At 40.9% G+C, this 21,186-nt stretch overlaps 1 protein-coding gene across 2 annotated transcripts in view; it reads right to left on the reverse strand.

The window, feature by feature from the left end:
- The window catches only part of Sobp (sine oculis binding protein homolog), a 144,337-nt gene that overhangs the window by 112,106 nt on the left and 11,045 nt on the right, over positions 1–21,186 (reverse strand). For both annotated transcript variants that reach the window (XM_051175585.1, XM_051175584.1), the window contains exons 2-3: positions 18,237–18,375; positions 15,570–15,755 (exon numbers count right to left, since the gene is read on the reverse strand). In XM_051175585.1, coding sequence (XP_051031542.1) covers positions 15,570–15,755; positions 18,237–18,375 — 325 coding nt within the window. The remainder of the gene's footprint in view (positions 1–15,569; positions 15,756–18,236; positions 18,376–21,186) is intronic.

Raw genomic sequence — 21,186 nt, forward strand, 5'->3', positions numbered from 1 at the left:
GACTGGCACCCGATCACATGGGCTCTCCTTTGAGTTTAAAATACATTTCGTAGCTACCCACCAAGGGCCCAAAGAAGATGCACACCTTAGCTTTTATTCCCCACTAATCTAGTATGCCATGCCCCTTACAGTGCTCATCTGTGTGAGTGGCCGTCTAACAGCCCCCAATGGGCTACCCATGCTGCCATGTAAGAGAAGCCTCACAAAGGGGACCACACACACACACACACAAGTATAAGGCAAGGAGCCTCTGGATTACTCACACCAGGCGGTTTAGATCTCACTCATTAGACTTTACCATGATTCATCTGCACCTAACTAGATGGTAATGCTCAATAATGAGGAATGGCCAGGGCTGGGATGTAACTTGGTTGGTACAGTTGCTTACCTAGTGTGAATACAGTTTGAGCACCACAGAAAACTCAGCGGGAAGGTACACACCTGTAGATTCCAGCACTCGGGGCAGAGGCAGGAAGGGCCAAAGTTAAAGATTATCCTAGTTTATTTGTGGAGGTTGAGGCCAGTCTGGGATAGAGGCCCTGCCTTATAGGGCAGCTATAAGCAAATCAGGTACAGGTTAAAAATGCAAAAATTATATCCTAAGGGCCAGTTGCTTAAATTATAGGGAGTTAAAAGACTTTTTGTAAAGCTGGGGGAGGGGGGGATAGGGCTGTGTCAGGAGGAATCTTAGTGTACCAGGAGTAATATCTGAGATGATGATTTATTTTTAGAAGGGAGGAAAGACTAATATTTCCTAATCTATGAATAAATATTATACACACAATTCCATGTCCAAGTTCAAGACCTGAAGGAGTCCAGGCCAAGCACCGGTGATGAATGTGTTCCTTGTTTTCCATTATGGTTTGTTAATGCCACAGTGGAAATCCTTCAGTCTTTCCTAACAAATGCCCATGTGTGTTTTGAGCACCTGTCTAACGTGGGATTTATGTGTCAGCATTGACAGGAGTAGTGTGCTACTTTACACTCTCATTGTTTACACACCGGAGCCCAGTTGCTCATGTCCACACCGTCACTGGGCACCATCAGTCCTTTCCACCCCAGCCATTCTAGCACGTGTGAATGCTGTCTCGTTATAATTATTTAAGATATATATTTTTTTTTTTACGTGTACGAGTGGCTTGTTTAACGTGCGTCTCTACACCTCATGTGTGACTGGTGCCTGTACAGCTTACAAGAGGCCATTGGAGGCCCTGGAACTGGAGTTATGGATGGTTGTGAGCCGTCATGTGGGTGCCGAGAATCAAACCTGGGTCCTCTGCAAGAACAGGCTCTTAACCTCTGAGCCGTCTCTCCAGCCCCATCTCACTATAATTTTAAACCTCATATCCCTAGTGGCCAGCGAGATTGAACAATTTTATAACGTTTATAAATCCCTTGGATGTTTCTTTGGTTAAGTATCTGCTCATAGTTTTTGCTCATTATCCTACTGGGTAGTTTTATATTTTATGTATGTCTTCTCTACATTTTAAAATTATGGATCCTTTGCTGGGACATAAATTAAAACACCATCTCCTACTCAGTGATTATGTTTCCCATTGCTCTTTAGATTTATTTTATTTATTTCTGTGTATGAGTGCTTTATTTGCATGTATGCCTGTATGAGAGAAGGGAATTGTTATTAGTCACCATGTGGGTGCTGGGAATTGAACTCAGAACCTCTGAAGGAGCAAGATGCTCTGAGCCATCTCTCCAGCCCCATTTTTCATTCTTTTAAAGATAACGTTAAAAAATAAAGATGGATGTGACAGTGCACGCCTCTAACCCCAACATGAGGCAGAGGCGGGTAGATCTCTATGAGTTCGAGGCCAGTCTGGCCTACCAGGCCATCCAGCATTGCACAGTGAGACCTTCTTTTAAAAATAAATTGGCTCAGCAAATAAGCACAATGGCTGCTTTTCCAGAGGTCCTGAGTTCAATTCCCATCACCCACATGGTGAACCACAACCATCTATAGCGGGATATGAAGCCCTCTTGTGGAATACAGGTGTAATGCAGATAGAGCACACATGCACAAAATAAACACATCTTTTAAAAGATGTATATTTAAATATATAAATTATCTTTGTAAAATGTAGAGACAAAGTCACTATATAGCCAGGTTAGACTTGGACTCAACAATCCCTGTAAGATTGGACCTGGTGGCATATCTCTCTAATGCTAGCATTTGGAATACTAAAGGAATGGCTATAACTTTGAGGTCAGTATGGAGTCTATAAGCAAGTTTCAGACTAGCCAAGACTACTACCTTGTCTCAAAGACAAAAACAAAAGCAAAAGAGTATCTTTTGTAAATTACATTTATTTCTTGCATGTATGAGCGTGCATGTGTGAGACAGAGAGAGAGAGAGAGAGAGAGAGAGAGAGAGAGAGAGAGAGAGAGAGAGAGAGTACCAAGGTGTGGGTGTACACATGGAGGTTAGTGGACAATGAATTGAATTCTCTCTTCTATCATATGGACTCTGATCATTACACTCCAGTAATTAGGCTTAGTGGCAAGCGCCTTTACCAGCTGAGTCATCTAGCCAGGTAAAAAGTATATTTTAATCAATAGAGAATTTTATTTGAATTGTCTATCAAAACAACCGCTTTCTTTATTATAAGTGCATAACTTAAGAAACTTTGGCCTGCTTGAGACCATGCATAATCTTGAGTAGGACAAAGTTTCTGATTTCTAATGAGAGGCCCTGATCCCATGACAAGAACCTCATCTCCATGACTTCATCCAATCACCATCATTCTCTCATAAAGGACTCATTTCCATGTGCTACCATAGCCTTCGTATCTCCACAAATTTATGCTGAATTTTTATCACAATTAAACACATGGATCAATGTGGGACAAACATACCTTTTTACAATATTAGTCTCTAATCTATAAACAGATTTCTCAATTATTTACATCCTTTTTAATTTTCTTAGCAATGTAATCTTTGAAAGAATCTTGCTAGTTTTTTCTTTAAGTATTTGAAGCTGGTTTATATAATCTTTACATAAGTTTTAAAAACTGTTTTGTGGTTAATATATACAGATCTCAATAAAGCTACTCATTAATTATAATACCTGTAGATTAAGGTTGTGGATCTACACAAAACAACATTTCAAATCCTTTTTATTTCTTTTCCCAGGATTTTTTTTTTTTTTTTGGTGAATCCTAGTATTTTTATATTTTAATACAAACGGTGGCAATGGCCACCCTATAAGTCTGTCATCTTGGTCTCTGGGAGAGAGCTCTGGGGATTCCTCCTGCAGAGTTGCCACAGATGCTTGTGGATTCCTCTATCGCATTAAAGAAGCTATCTGTTGCTGGGAAACCAGCACAGGACCGACCCAGACCCCCTGAATATGGGTCTCAGTTAGGAGGTCTGGGCAGTCTGTGGTACTTCTAACAGTGGATCCAGGATGTATCCCTAGTACCAGAAAAGACTTCAGGAGACCGTTCCCCATGGAGGGATACTCCCTTACCCTGCAGACACGGGGGAGGGTCTAGGCCCTACCCCAAAGGACTTGACAGACTTTGATGATCCCTTATGGAAGGCCTCATCCTCCCTGGGAAGTGGATGGGGATTGGGAGGGAGAGGGAACTGGGATCGACATGTAAAATAAGAAAAAAATATTAAATTTAAAAAAGAAGCTGTCTGTTCTTTGCCACAGATTTTTATGGCGTTATATTTTATCTAATTATTTCCCCATACCTATTAAGATTCATAAAATTTTGAATTATTATCTTAATGTAACTATACTAAGTTTTACAATTTATATCAATTTTAATCAGTCTTGTGTTCCTGGGGGGGGAACAAATCATTCACAGTTAATTACCCTTTTATATATATCACTGGCTTTGGTTTAATGTTTTGATTACATTGTAAACCCAAAGTTTTCTATTTCAATGTCACCTAGTTACTTTAAAACACCCCTTTCTTTATTATAATACCCTTGGTATGTAAAGTGATCAAAGTTATGCTAAGATCTCTAGGAGAGTGTCTTTTCTTTTCTTAAATACTTCACTGAATTTATCACTGATGGCATCTCTAGACTATCTTTGGAGAAAGGATTTAATTGTTTGATTTTTAGTAGATATAGGACTATTTAGTCTTTCTACTTCTTCCTGCACCTGGTTTGGTAAGTTAAGTAGAATATGACTTGTGAAGAAATTCTAAGAATTACTTCCAGTGGTCACAATTCACATGTAACTTCAAAACAATGAAGTATCATGTCAGAAATGGCAATCTTTCCATCTAGACAGTATCGGTTTTCTACTGCTTTTCATCTTTTTAAAAAGAAATCTATTATTGCAAGACACTGTGTTGTTCATTGTAACAATTAATAATCACTAAAAACTGTTCCAAACAGAAGGGAAAAAAATGCTCCAATACAATTGAAATAAATCATGGTCATGAATAGAAAGGTCATAATGACACTCATTATTATGTATGATTAATTTAACATTTTATAAAGCTTTTCTAAATATAATTAATGGGATAAAGAGACAGCCTCCAGAATGGGGGCAAACAGTTGCTAGCTGTATGTCTGACAGAGGATTCATATCTAGAATACACAAAGAACCCAGACTAAGCAAGAAACCAAACAACCCAATCAACAAACAGGCTAATGGAATGACCAGTCTCAAAAGATGAAATACAAATATTTTATGAACACATGAAAAGATGATCAACCTCACCAACATTAGAGAAATATAAATCAGCAGTATACCAAGACCCTACCTATTTCACTTCAGACATAACAACAGTTACTAAGAAAACAAAATAGCTTTGGGGCTGGGCAAGTAGCGTAGTTGGTAAAATGCCCGACAGTACGGAAAAACCCTGAGTTCTGCACAGAACCTGACAGTGCGCACCCACAATCCCAGCACTCAAGAGGTGTTGGCAAGAGTGGCAAAAGTTTGAAGTCACCGTTGACTACACACCCCCTGCAGTGGGGGGTGGGGTGTGCAGGAAGGGAGGGAGAGAGCATGTGAGCAGGCAAACGCTGATGAGGATACAGACAGAAAGCAAACCTTATACACTGCTGGCAGAAGGAAAATTAATTCAGGCACCATGAAAAATTAATGTGTAACTTTTGCAAAAGCTAAAATCATATCTGCCGTATGACACAGATATCCTAGTCCTGGGTATATACCCAAGGGATTCCAATTCAACACATCACAGAGATACTGGTACATCAATGTTCATTTCAGCACTAAGCCGTGGAAGCAACCTAGGTGTCCATCAGCAAAGGAATGGGTAAAGAAAATGTGTCATATATGCACAGTATAATTTTTTTCACCATATATAAAAATGCAGTTAACTGGGAACTAATGTTGGTAAAGATTCGGGGGCTGGGGTGGGGGGAGGAAACCCTCATTGCTGTTGGTGTAGCCACTCTGGAAATCAGTGTGGAGAAGTCTCAAAATGATAAAAAATAAATCTATCCTATGGCCCAGATCTACCACTCCTTGGCGTTTGCCCAAAGGACTCGACATCCAACCCCACAGATCCTTGCTCAGCAAAGCCGTGTTCATTGCTGCTCCATTCACAAGAGCTAGGCAATGGAATCGACCTAGATGTCATTCAACTAATGAATGGGTGATGGAAATGCGATACTTATGTGGTGCCACTACGAAATACTACTTGGATGTAAAGAAAAAGGAAATCACGAAATTTTCAGCTCCATCGATGAAACTAAATAAGACCATATATATATTGGGGGAGGTAACCTAGACCCAGAAAGACAAATGGTACATGTTCTCTCTCATCTGCAGTTCCTATCTCTGACTCTTCAGAAATGAGTACATAACCTGGAATAACGACAGAAATCAGAAAAGAAAAAGGGACTGTAACTTGGGGGAGGGAGGGGATAAGAGCTCTAAGTAGGTGAATAGTGAGATGCAGGGGGTAAGAAGGGGAACGAGAAAAATGTGAAGGACTTTAATTCCTCTCAGAGAGGAAAGGGAGAGAAAAGGGATAAATAATACCAAATTGAAGAAAACATATTGAGTATTTTTATTTACATAAAATCACAACAACAACACACACACACACAGTTTAACTACTTGAGATAATAATGCTCGCACCAAGAGCAATAGATTATCTAACTAAAACCCCAGTACCAGGAATGAGAAACCTCCTTTTGAATTGTTGGTTAAGGGAGTCCTAGAGACCTCCACACCCCGCCCCAAACAATACAGACTATTGTTGTTGCCTTTGGTTGCTTCCCGGGTGTTGAGGGTAAGACCACATTGCTGAAGACACCATGCACTTCAGACATAAGACAATAAGCTCGATCTGACCCAGAATCCTCCCTGAGGACTAGCTCTCAGAGTATTTTCCAGTACTACACAGGCTGCCAAAAAGGGGAGATGGACACTCAGTAGACCTACCCAGATGAAATGCCTATGGACCACAATAATGGCCAGCATGGCAAGAGACACCTAAAGGTGCAGTAACAGCACTTCTGTTTGGGGCAGTGACTGACAGCTGTCTAGTTGGATTTAAGGCCCATTTAACAGGAGGGAAACTGGGCGCAGTAATGTAAATCTAGCCAACTAACCCATGGCTGGTGAGGTCATGGATCCTAGAAGAGAACATACTACAGCCACTTTCCTAACCCAGTACACATCCTAACTTCATTCTACATATTTGTCCTTATACTCACATGTGTCCTCATCCAAGAGGAAACAGATGCGGATGATTACAGAAATCCACAACTAGTCAAAACTCAGAGGGCAACCTGACTGAGATGCTCCATCCTCGGCTGAGGCGTCTACAACACAACCCCTGCACCTAAGGCTCAGTGGGAGGGAAGAAGGGACCGAAAGACTGAAGGGCAGGAAGTCTGTAGCAATATTGTATTTTCTAGTTGTGACAAAGTAACTATACCCATGATACCTCAATAATATGGCTGTCTAAACAAGACCTGAACAATGCAACACCAGCTGCCATCCCAAATGGACAGAGGAAAGCTCTTGGGGCCTGACCCTTAGATTAAGAGCTACAAGCAATTAATGGTCACATTCATATTAGTTAATATTAATAACCATGCTAAGAGAAGGAGAGTTGGTCTCTCCTAATCAGCTATGAGATACTAAGTAGTCAGCTCTTAAAAAACACATACATACAAGCAACATTAAATGGGCTCAGCAGGTTGTACAAATAAATAAAAGCATATTTATTTTTTGTGTGGCTGTGTGTTTATGCAACAATAATAAAGATAAATAAACAGTGAATTTGAGAGGAAGGGGAACATGGGGGTATGAGAGAGAGGGAAAGTTATGTAATAATTTAAAGTAAAATTGTAAAAAAGAAAAATGTAGTTAACGTTGTTGCAAGAAAATGGGTACAACTAGAGATAATCATACTATACAGATAAACTAGTCTTGGAAAGACAAATAATAGTATATTTCTCTCACGTGTGGTTGTTAGATTTTACACTGATGCATACAGAGGACATGAAAACAGAAATGAAATTAAGGAGCAAAAGGGCACCAATTGGGAGAGAAGAGAGGGGAATATGCTCGAAATACAATGTATTAGGGTTTGAAATTATTCTTATGCAAGTCCTACATGCACTGAATAAACGCAATAAAGCATATGCAAGAGTGGGGGAGGAAGAAGGATCAGAGGGCAAAGGTACCTGCCTCCAAACCCCACAACTGAGTTAAATCTCCAGAACCCACATGACATGATGGAAGGAGAGAACCAATGATGTATGTATGTATGTAAGTATGTATGTATGGTCACTGTGGGAGGCATGGGTGTGACACACACACACACACACACACACACACACTCAGTGTTCCAAGTGGTACAACTCTCCCACAGGCTTTTGGCTCCTGTAACTCCACACGTGGATACATTTATTTAACCTTGCTCATCCAATTAACAAGTACACATGATAGCATATGTAAAAATACTCCCTCCGGGAATAAAATCAGGTGACTACAAAGTTGGGATTTGGATTTTATGGTTGTTTTAGTCTGTGTGTGTGCGTGTATCGGTGTGTGCGTGTGACTGTGTGACTAATTGAGAATGCAGGGTTTGGAGGACAATTTTTTGAAGATAGTTTTCCTTTCCCACCTATATGTGGTTCCGGGAATCTAACTGAGGTGGTCAGATTTTATAGATACAGGGAATTTTAGTCATCAGGTGACTAACTGTGTAACTTTGTAGACAAGGAAACATGATCGCGGAGACTGAGTGACCCATCTATTATTATGTAGGCAATAAATGGCAGAGCTGGAGTCAGTCAACAGCTCTGGTTGCCGGGTTACTGCCGGGACAGACAGGCTCTCCGCTGCATTGTATTACCCTTAAGATCATACATTCCTTCTGGAATTAGGGATGATCACACTAAAATCTGCCTTACACCTTTCTTCAAGAACCCTTGATTGTATAAACATAACAATCTGGACTTGGCAGCTCACACTGAGACTGAGACAGCTCAGCCAGAGCTACAGTGAGTTTCAGGCCAGGCTGGGCTACAAAGTGAGACCCTGTCTCACAAGTGTGTGTGTGTGTGTGTGTGTGTGTGTGTGTGTGTGTGTATGCGTGCACGCGCGTGCACAGATAAATCAGGAATACATATACACATACATGCATGCATGCATACATACATACATAAATCAGAACAGTAGCTAAGCCTTCTGGGCTTCGTGTTTCCCCCCAATCATGCCGAGTTTCAAATGGCTATGTCTCAGTATGATTCCAACTTGATTGAACAGCAGTTTTATTCACTTCCACTATGTACACTATAACCACAGGTAACATGATGTCATACGTCCACAGTCAAAGTGAAATGATATTGTCCGTTTTGTTTGCGGCTTGTCTGCCTTGGTTTCTAGATTTTTTTTTTTTAAAGACAGGGTCTTGTAGCCTAGGCTGGCCTTGAACTCACTATGTAGCTGAGGCAGGACTTGAACACCTGAGCTTACTCAAGCTCCCAGGTGCTGGGATCACAGGTATTCACTACCACACCTGGCTCTGGTGGGTGGTTTCATTGTATACTGAGTATACACTCTAAGTTCCTGGTTACCCAGGATTGTAATGTATAGCCATATTGTCCGCCACAACATAAGTAGCATTCTGGAAATACTAATGGATACTGACTGCCACCTTGACAGATTCTAGAATCACCCAGGAGCCAAGTGTTTGAGCATGCCTGTGAGGAATTAGTAGATTAGGTTCACTGAAGGGTAAGATGAGTCTGGCCATGAGCAGCACACTCCATAGGCTGAGGCTCTGCACTGCACAGGAAAGCTGAGTTCAAGCATTAGCAATTCCCTGCTTCCTGACTCGACACAGGGTGGCCAACTTCCTCCAGCCCCTGCCCTGCTGGACCGTTCTGTGGGCCAAAATAACCCTCTTAAGCTTGCTTTTTGTCTGATATTTTGTCACAGCAAGAACATAAGTAACTAATACCAACCAGAAGATTGGCAAAGTGTTCTGGATAAGTCCATGGTTATGAATACAAGAAACATAATATGCAAATTCAAGAATCAACTATTACCTACGTGACCTCAGCCAAGTTGCTGTGTCTCAGTTTCCTTGTTTGTAAAACAATGTTAATAGGAGTACCTTCGCAGATCTTGGGGAAAGTCAAACGATGCCATCTATTATCTTGGCCCATCATAACTGTTTGAAAGTATTAACTGTGACAAGATGATTTTGCATTATTAACTGTTCCTATTCAATTCCTGCCTCATCCAAAATTACTTAAAACTCCAAGATTTCAGTGAACTCTCTCTCTCTCTAGATAAATATATCTAGTACATGAATAGTAAGTCATCCAAATCCCATTAACTCGAGGTAATTTTATTTAATAATCATATTTTGAGTTGCACAAATAAATAAATGCCAAAGCAATTTTTATTAAAGGCCTGTTTTCTCAATGGTTATTTGGAACACATCACTCACATGCAAACCCCAAGACTATTGAATAACAGATAAAATAAATAATGACCGTAATGCAAACCACATTCTGATTCCCACTTTCCTGGTTATAACAAGTCCATGTAAGAATTGTAAGAGCCAAAAAGTAACATGCTTGTTAACTGTGGGCTACTCAGCTCTATACATAGAGCTTAGAGATCACATGGGGTTTCCATATTCTCAGCTAAGCTAACAGTTCCTTGGAGCCCAGTTCTTAAAACCACTTAGGAATTTCAAGATTTGTCTTGAAAAAAAAAAAAAAAATATATATATATATATATATATATATATCATATTTCCATGACTTTGCCTGAACACAAATTGGGAAAGCTCGCTGAATGCAACCCACCCTGGGGGACAGGAAATGGTCATTGTTTTCAAATAAAAGCAAGATCTGTGTGCGGACAGGAAACCAAGCTGGTTTTGGGAGACTGATTTCAACTTCATCCACACAAGCCCATGTGTGCTGTGCAGGCGGCTTCATGTTTACCTTCCCTTTGGGAGAGTGGAGGGGACTACAAACACAGGCGCTTAATATCTGAGGCAAAAGGCATTCTATTCAAAACGGCCACATAAACGCGTCAAGAGAGCATACCCCCCCCCCTCTCTCCACATTTCATTTCATTTTAAAGTATTTGGGGATTTACGGGGATTCTAGGTTCAGCACAGGCAAGTTGTGGGCCTCTGAGGAGACTCCTGACTCCTGTCTCCCACACTTTCCCACTGTGGAGTTTCCACAGCGGCGATGCTTTCAGACTCCATCGCCTCGTTTTGTCTGTTCTTCAGGCGCACTGACTTTTGATCTGTCATTTTTAATTCTTGTGAGTAAAATATGATCATGAAACAAGCCCCAGATCAAAAGGAAGGAAGGAAGGAAGGAAGGAAGAAAGAAAGACAGACAGAAAAGAAGGAAGGAAGGAAGGAAGAAAGAAAGAAAGAAAGAAAGAAAGAAAGAAAGACAGACAGACAGAAAAGAAGGAAGGAAGGAAGGAAGGAAGACAGACAGACAGACAGAAAAGAAGGAAGGAAGGAAGGAAGGAAGACAGACAGACAGACAGAAAAGAAGGAAGGAAGGAAGGAAGAAAGAAAGAAAGAAAGACAGACAGACAGACAGACAGACAGAAAAGAAGGAAGGAAGGAAGGAAGGAAGAAAGACAGAGAGACAGAAAAGAAGGAAGGAAGGAAGGAAGAAGGAAGAAAGAAAGACAGACAGACAGAAAAGAAGGAAGGAAGAAGGAAGAAAGGAAGGAGGAAGAAAGGAAGAAGGAAGGAAGGAAGAAGGAAGAAGGAAGGAGGAAGAAAAGGCACTAGATGTGGTCTCAGCTGTACCACATACCTTTGAACAGACGTTAGCAAGGCAGACAGACCTAAGCCTGCCCAATGTTTGCAGAGGACTTGTTATGGGATAATCTTTTGCAAAAGTATTACTACAAAGACTGATGTCTGGTCAGTGGCTAAATGTGGTGGTTACCCCATAGAGCAATAATGATCGTAGGGTCTTAGCCAACAGATTTTATTTTAAAAACCCACCCTGGATGCCTTGCTTCTCAGACTTGGCGGGGTAGAGTAGAGAGTTGCTATGGTAGCAGTCCTGCTTTACTGCCAGAGCCTTTTCTGGGCATAACTCTCTGAAAGAAGGGCTGAGCCTGTTTCAGTCCCTAGCGTGAGAGCTGCGGCAAGGTGACCAAGAAATTAACCTGCGCAGTATTTCAAAATCTTGCTAATACGTTGTTTTGTTTTGTTTTTTGCCAGTTCAGACTGTGTTCATGGTGTGATTTTGAAAAACTGGCCCTGGAGGTTTGTGGATCTACTGACATTAAAAGATGAAGATGTGTTGGCATAGAAAGGATTGGTCGGTGCTTTTTATTATTTCCCCGATATTGTTATAACAGCTTTCTAAGTGGCTGCACCACAGCCTCAGTCTGCTCAAAAGTCCGTGATTACTATTTAAGGTTCACGGTGATCCCCTTCACTGCACGGGGGAATAAAGAAAAGCAAAAGCAGGGCTATTACCCTGTGTTTATAACAAGTCTATTGCCATAGTAACGCATGTGATGTCACAAATGCTACACCCAGGGCCAGAAGCTGTCTCCAAGGGGGAAGGGCAGCTTAGCTTTGGAAAATGGACTCAAGCATGTGAGGCCAAAGCAGGGTCAGTGCAGAGGTAATCACAGAAACGCAGGGAGCTCCCTTCCCCAGAGAGAAGGAGAGGGTGGGGCGGGGCCAGAATAGCAGTTCCACAGGCCCAGAAGTGAGCTCACCCACAGTTCTCCTATGCAGCTGTGCATACGAGTGGAAACCCAAGCGAATGTGGTATCTGTGTTCCCGGTCACCAGCGTTCCACTGGGCTCAGTTGCTGCCAAGATGTGAATGGGATAGAGGGGCGAGTCTGCCTTAGCTCATGAAACTGCTGGGAACCAGTGCCCGCCCAGACAGAGCCTCTCACACCCGGAAGATGCGGAAGATGCGGAAGATGCGGAAGATGCAGGAAGAATCGCAAGTGCTTCCCATGGCAGCCATTGAAAGCTAGGCTTTCCTCTGAACGGCCATGGGATTCATAGACCCACAGATTCTCCAGGACAGTGAAGGATTTGAGTCTCTCCCGAAGACAGGGACTTTTAGAATGGACTTTCGAGAAAAAGCTTAATCTCCTGCCACTGGGGAATCTGGAAGTAATGGCAATAGTTAATAAGCAATACCATTCTGAAAGAGCTACTTTATCTGAAAAAGAATCCTGGATTAGGAGTCAGGGAACCCCAAGCACTTAGGAGACGCATGATCCATGGAAGCTATCTAGCCTGCCTGAGCTCCACGTCTTTATCGACACCCCAACATGTTACTTCGCAGAGCTACTATAAAAACTGGATGAAATAAAAGAATGAACAAGGACCAACGAGATGGCTCAGCAGGTGAAGTGTTTGCCACAGACAGACGGTCCCGGATTCACACAGATGGAAAGAGAGCTGGGCTACACCAAGATGTCCTTTTATCCATCACCATTGTACACGCTCCCATGCACACCGTCACACGCACGTGAGTGTGCACACACGCACACGCGCGTGCGCACGCACACACACACACACACACACATTTAAAAACTTCATTCAACAAACATTATGGGTGGGGTTGGTACCACACCCACAGCCTGACTCTGAGGCTCTACTCAGCTCAATGCTAGCTGCTATGGTAGGAACTGACCAATCTTATCCCATCTCGAAGGAAATTCAGTCAAAGCCCTGCCCACCACCTATTTTAAGTTTCTTCTTCCTCTTCTTCTTCTTCTTCTTCTTCTTCTTCTTCTTCTTCTTCTTCTTCTTCTTCTTATTCTTATTCTTATTCTTATTCTTATTCTTATTCTTATTCTCCTTTTTGTAAGTAGGTTTTGTTGTAACACAGGCACACTCCTTGGCACATACATCATCTGAGGTTGTATTTCTGCTACAGCAACAACACTCTGGGTAGCTGTGAGAGACAGTATGGCCCACAAATCCTGCCAGACCACTCACAAGAAAGATTTATTACCCTGCCTTAGCTTATGAAATCAAAAGTTGTCTCTTCCGTGAGTTTCTGCTTGGTGAGACCTAGATGGCAGAGAATACCCGGGATCTTGTCACACGGAACCTCAAGGCAGACAGGGCATGGTCAGAGCAGATGAGGGAAAAGTCAAGATGTCCTTCCCTACAATTGGTTCGCCACAGATGAGTGCCTCGGAGTTCCACAGCAGACAGCAGAAAACCACTGGTGTTTGGTTACCCTGACTCTAATTCCTCGGGCTACGACTTCCAAGGCTCAGTTTTTGGCCTCTACCCTTTTGCTATTTCCTGATCTGGTGTGGAATTAGAGTTAAATAGAAGTTGTGTGCTTGAATTCCACGTGGCAGGCACCACAGGAAACTTCAGGGCAGGTTCTCTGGCCTCACTCCTGCTTGCCTAAGCTATGCTAATTACTCAAGCTGTTTTCTTTGCTCGGATGAATCTTAGAGATGAATCTGTGTCTGGGTGCACACCTTTCCAAGCACAAATCACGTGCACGAGGACTCCAGTGTGGATTAGGGTTCGAAACGGAAAAGGAAAAGAGGTACCATGTTTGCTACTAACTTGCATGTGGCAGCTCTCATGCCTGGCGCCTGGTGTTCACCCTCATTTCCACAACCCCATGAGGTAGGACCTTGTGCTCATGCGGTAAATGAGGGGTCTGAAAGGAGCAGGGCTGGCAGAACTCGCCCCCTTTCACAGTGCTGGTGAGTGACAAAGCCTAGATTTAAACCCAGGTTTCCTCAGTCTGAAGCCAGTGTTCCTGCTAGTCTGTCATACCCACTAATTAACACCCTTGCAGCCCTCACCTCAGCCCTAGAATATGCATTCAGTTGGGAACACCACATTGACAAAACTACCTACCCTTTTCTCACCAACTGACCTATGCAAAATATATCTTTGGTCCTTGGGAGATAGAAACTCCAGTCTCTATCATTAAAACAACCAACCAAAGGAAAATAGGATCATCAATAAGGGGACTAATATATGATATACCAATTATGCTAGTAATTAGTACTGATAGTGATTTTAATGTCAAATAAGTTTTAATTTAATAATGTATCTAATGACCTCTGTACGATGGGTCAGTTTTATTTGTTAAAATATAGTAGGCCAACAAGAGAATATGGCCAAAACCATAAAGGAATGCTTAGGACAATGTATAAATACATCTGTAACACAAACTGAAGAATCAATACCTGGAAATGCCCTCACTGTTTACGGACGTATAACCAACGTCTGTCCTCTCAAATATGAACACAAGCATTAGTGTTAGCATGTTACAATAAATACTGCTATTATAACTCAGTATTTGTCAATGTTCAATTTGACACACACAAAAATAACTGGTAATAAAACTCAAAAATAACTAGTAATAAAACTAAAGCAATCTAGCACAATCCCAGCATTTAACAGCTGGCAGAGTGTTACTGGGTATCTGCATGAACTACATTTGAAAGTGACAGTAAGCATGGTCACGTTCAGCCCTCCACACCAAGACTTAATGCACAGCCATCTCATTTTCTGGAAATACACAACAACCGACTACATTTCCGTGCAAGTGGGACCAGATTTCCCTCCTCTTAAGTGCTCAGAGGCAGCTTTCCAGGAATTAGAGAGAACTCAGTGATGATGCAAACTACAACTTGTTTCTTGAAAGAACTTAGAGGAAGGCATGTGCAGGAACATGCCTGCCATATGTCCTCTTACAAAACTGCCCTTTTCCTCAGAAAACCCCAGAAGACCCAGCCCTCCTTTAAGCACCACCCTATTCAATCATGTACATTTTGTTAACCAGGCATTATATATATTTTATTCTTAAAAAAAAAAAAAAGGAAAGAAAAAAACGAAGATATCTTTTTTCTGAGTCTGATGGTAAGAAAAGGTCTGGAGACAGTTGAATGCTACAGCCCAAGCAGAAATACAGAACGGATTATTTTTGGATAATAGTAATATTTTAAGCAATGTGTGAGCTAACACTTATCTAAACAGTCATCAAACCATCTTCATTTGTGTTTTTAATCATTTATCTTAAGGCAACGGAAACAACTGTGTACCGATCTCATTATGGTTGGGAATCCCAATAGCGCTTACCTGCTGGAGGCTTTATGAAAGGGGGTGGAATTAAAGGGACAATAATAGGCACATTGCCATGGTCCTTTGACCCTGCAGGTGAGTCACTGAGTCCATTCCCAGTGGCAAGGCCTGAATAGCCTGCGCTTATATTGTATGATGAAATAACACTGTCCTCCGGTAATTTTGGTTTTGGCAAAGAATTTTCTGTAAGAGAGAGAGAGAGGAAAAAAACATTCAATATAAGCAAGAACTTATTCATTAGACTTAAATTTTTCCTTATTTCTTCAAGTACATTGGTTATGTAACAGAACAGAAATTTCTGTGCAAACCTTTAAGCAATTTCCCAGAACTCTGTCCACCCTGAAGCTTTATAGTTTTGATACCAAAAATTTCCAAAGAGCTTTTCTTTATGATTTGCTCCACTATGATAGCTAATATCCCAGTTGAATCATAGTGATGAATTTTAGCACTGTAAAATCCCACAGGAAATTGAGAGGCAATTAACCTTTTCCATGTACAAAGTGATAGATAGCAAGTTATGGGAGAAAGTCTAAAATGTATCCCAAAGTGGTAACTATGTCCCACTGCATTATAAATCTAAGCCATGGTATAATCAAATGAACCAAATGATTTAAAAAAAAAACTACTATTGCACTGTGTATTAGTAATACCCATTAAAAATTCACAAAAATAAAATTTACAATGTAGTGCATTTTATATCCTTGTATCATAGAGGGGGAGGGGGTAGAATGGGGAAAGTTTCAACCATGAGAAGCATCGGACTCTTCCCATGTTACCCAGGCAAATCACTGCTCAGGCTATTAGTTTATAGAATATAAGCTTTTTTTTTTTTTTTCATTTACAGTGAAACTGACGATACTATCTTCATAGCGTGGCGTGTACAATTTCCAAGCAAGCTCGACATAAAATTTGCCATGAACATTCTATTCCACACGCCTGCAGGACAGCTCATTTACATTTCATTGCCTGGCATGTAAGAAGAAAAGGCTCTTTCTTAAAGACCGGGAATAAAATATTTGAACAGGTATTATGCCAATAGATTTTGATGCAACACAAACACAGAGCCAACAGTCGGTGTTGTGCCCACATTTTACTAAAATTGCTTCTCATGTTCCTCCTCTTTTTACTTATACACACACTCTCTTTCCAAAATTAGGTTTACTAATTCTAGAGTCATACAGGCTTCCCACTTGGGTAGTCTGCACTGCTGCCCGCTCCAAATCCGTATAAACTCTGCTCCGCCATTCCTCTGCAATCTCCACACTCCCGCTGGACTTTGATCTAACCATCTACAACTTGCTCTGCTCTTCTTGCAGTGAAAGAGGGAAGATGGCACACAAAAGGAAAAATAAGGCTTCCATTTAGAATTCCCACCCAAATAGAAGGCAGGAGGGTTCACAAGATATCAGTGAATTCCGCCTGCTCTCTGAACATATAAACCCAACACCCCACTTCACAGAAAGCCAAGTCCCCAGCACTGATGATGTGTCAATGGGGCTCAAGGTCAGCAAACACTCTTTCTCTGAACTTAAGGGTCCTGGCCTGTTTTTACCATTGCTGGAAGGACACAAAACTGCATCTATTTTTGTTTTCTGTTGAGCTCTGATGTTTGGTGCAACTCTGCTTACAGAAAAGCACAACTGGGAATACATTTAAAGCTGAGCTTCTGGAACTTTTCCACTCCCAACTCCCTTTCATCCAAGGAATTTCTACACAACACTAGGAGTATAGGTATGTAAAATAATGTGTACCGCTCAGACATTTGCTGATAACTCATCATACAGAAATTATCCTAAAACAATTCTTTTATCACTATACATGCAATTTTGCCATTTATTACAGATGAAGGTGAATTTGTATGTTAATGAGACAGATGTGCTTGTGTAATTTTACACAGGGAAGCCAATCTTGGCTGGATATCTGATACAGATACAGAACACCAACATTTCTCAGGGTTGATCTATATTTTGACTTATAGCCAATGCTGAGAACGCCACTGTACAGAATACATAGTACAAAACGCCAGAAGCATGTTTACAGCCACTTTGGAAATTATTGGAAATTCAGTCCTAATCCCAACCCAAGATTCATTTAATAATTTTTTAAAGATGCAATTCAGGTCAGCTACTCAAATGACATTTTTAAGAAATGTCTAAGAAAACAAATCCAAAAATACACCAATCTGGTAAACACTGAGGAGAGACATCAGAAAATATTTTCTTTGCATTCGATAATAAAGCAATTGCACTTCTATAAGAGCAGAGAACTTTGCATAGTAAGGACACTGAAACCCATAACATAGCTGTGTATCAGGAGGCATTTGTTGTCACTACATGGCATGACAGTTTGTATGGGGCAAAGCATTCATGTTGTGTGTTCAGAATCAAGACTTCGGTGAAGCTGTATGAGGCATCACACATTGATTGTCAACGAACTGGGGTGGAGGGCACTATATCTTCAGAAACCTTTTGCTGTTGCCAAAGTTTGCACAACTCCCACATTTATTACTTGATCCCATGTGGGCCAGAGCCTACAGTGTGAGGAGCTGAGGTTTAAACTAGCTGTGTGCATAACAACCAAAGGAGACCCAGAGCAATTCAATTCCAGCAGGTGGAGACAGTTCATTCTGCTTTTCATGAGCAGAGAGCCATTAAACACCCTTACCTTTGAGAACAGAAATGTGCTGCCGGCTCTCCCCATCGGTAGGGTAGCTCCTGAACTCAATGTCTTCACCATCTTTTAATTCAACTTTATCATAGCCATACCAGCCTAGAAGTTCATTCATGGTGTTCTCTGCAAAGTTCTGGAAGAGAAGCAGAAGCTAATGCTTAATTCTGTTAGTCAATAATTATTGGTAAAAAATGTACAAGTCAAATTCTGTTAGCCATATCCATTTCATGCCAGCCCCGCGATCCCTAGAGGACTGCTCACTTTTCAATCATGTCCAAGGCTGTAATGCATTTAAGTCATAGAATGGCTTATCCAATTATGACAGGCCTTCAGACACTAGCAATTTAAAGACAATAAAAAGGTACTTGTCAATTTCCCCTACGAATAGGAAGTCTTACGTTAGTATATTCTTCTGCAAAGCTTAAGTTCTTCGGTAATACAAAATTATTGAAAGGAAACATGCAAAAAAGCTAAGAAATATTTTGAAAATAAAAATGAGCTTTTTGTAGTTCTAATTAATTTAAATTATAATTGCTTTCTGACTCAGTGTTGTTACTTAATGTGCCTCTTACTGCAAATAAAACAAAGTCTCAACCAAAAAATAATTTCTCAGTTGTCAACTAGTATTGTACAAAAAAACTGAGTAGATTTCAAAGGTCCCTCTTTACAGTTTTCCTTTTGCAAAGGTATTTGTTAACTTGATGGATATTTTGTTTTATAAATTGTGTTAGAGACAGATTCATTCTCCGTGAAATTAAAGGTCACTATGTCTTCTGACAAGCTAGATTTTGGATAAAACTACTTTATCAACTATAAGCTAATATGTGAATGTAAGGTGTTATTGCTGTTATTGGAGATATCAAAGTAGGTCTGGATGACAGATTTAATTCTTATGCCAAGTGATTGCATCTATCAATTTATCAGTTGCAATATTCAGAAACAAAACGTCAGCCTATGCGTGCTACTGATCTTACTGCTTCAACAGCTATCAGGCAACCATAAACCTTCTAGACCTAACTAGAAAAACTACATATCCTAACTTCTTTGTAGTTGAATTCCACTGGGGTATATTGTTTATATACTTGAATGGAGTGCCAAGGCTGAGCCTAAGTATGGGGGCTGTCAGCATGTGTTTTATGTTTTCTTAAATTCTGTCTGTGACTTCAGATCTCAGAAAGGTTCCATAGAAGATATTACAGTGCTGATCCCACAGAAATAAACCTGTAATTTCAAACCACCCATAGAATGCTGCTTTTTTTTTTTAAGTTCTAAGGTTCAACTGGGTCAATCTATGATCGTTTAGTACACCTGCAATTCAAAAAAAAAAAAAAAATAGCCAGATTGATTGTCACCATTTGCATGGCTAACAGCCAGCTATATCAAACTTTAGCGAGGCATTTATTATCTCTGATGGCTGGCCGTGACAACATTAAATAGACATTCTTTCCATGAACACATAAAGACGACATGCTTGCTATGAATAATAAATGTAGCAACTTCAGTAATACCACTGAGGAAGACTGGGCTGAATGTTGTCCTGTTCAATCGAAGGAGGTCCCTTTAATAAGATGCCACTCTCTCCTAAGCCCCAATTCATTCATTAGCCCGGGAATGACTAGGTCTCAGCACACAAACCGAGGCCCTCCACCAGCAGAAGTCTCCAAGGATGGTTTTTGCCTTGCATTCCTAACAGCACTAAAAGCCAAGCTCAATCCATCCTGTTGGTCTAGTCGCTGACTGCCCCAATCTCTAAGAGAAATGTGCCAACAAGACAGATGTTCTTCTGCATAGTAACCCCCAGCTACTACATCTGGTTTTGTGCACCCTTTCCTAGTTCAGTCTGAAGACTCATGGTACCCTGCTTGACAGACACTACTTTCTCCACTGAGTCTTTAGCTCTGAAGCCACAAAAAGGCTGCAGATGCATAATTCATGCATCCACTTCCCAGCTGAGCATATAGATTTGTTTGTTTTAGTCCCAGCTGCAAATCCGTTCATTCATCCTTTCAGAACCAATCTGAGGGATGCATAGGATGCATGCAGAATTTTCAGACATCAGGAAAAAACAGAAACCTCAACTAGATTATTAACACTGAAGTCTTGTTATCTGGACATTTTTATCATTTTATTTATGTTTCCTGTTGGAAACTCAGAGGCTTCGTGGAACAGTCAATATGAATTTGATCTACTCCACCATTTTCAAGTTACTATAAATGTCATGGAAGTGACTATAAAATGTTCCTTTCCTTGTCACTGAAAATGAAAATAAATGCTGTATTGTTCTGATATATGAGTGTAGGGCCAGGAAACAACGGGGGTACAGAAGCTCAAGTGATACATCTTAAACCATTTGAGAAGGTAGGAATACAGTGAAACGGAGAAATTGAATATATATAGTCATAAGAAATAGGCTAGAGGGGTTAGAAAGATGGTTCAGCGGGTAAGAGCACTAACTGCTCTTCCAGAGGTCCCAGGTTCAATTCCCACCCACAAGGCAGCTCACAGCTGTCTATAACTCCAGTTCTGGAGGGAATCTGATGCTCTCTTCCGATCTCTATGGGTAATGCACATATGTGGGACACAGACACACATGCAGGCAAAACGCCCATACACATAAAAATCAATGATAAAATTAAAACCAACAAGAGATATACTATAAACTCTCCCAACCCCACTGTTGCATTAAGAAGCCAAACATCCTCAAGGAGTAAACCATTTAATAGCCTAAGTTTCTAGGTAGAGTTTAATAATATGTAGATAGCACATAGACTCATTATGTTGCAAACCAAAATTAAAGATTTTTGCCATTGCCACCTAACATTCCAGGTGAGGCAAATTGTGAAATGTTTATGGCCTAGACATATTTTCAAATCTTTCTTGCAGAGAATTCCAATACTTTTATTCCAGTTTTAAACAAAGAGTGTGGCTACATAGCACTGGCTGG

This window comes from Phodopus roborovskii, unplaced genomic scaffold (assembly GCF_943737965.1).
Source record: "Phodopus roborovskii unplaced genomic scaffold, PHOROB, whole genome shotgun sequence".
NCBI lineage: Eukaryota > Metazoa > Chordata > Mammalia > Rodentia > Cricetidae > Phodopus > Phodopus roborovskii.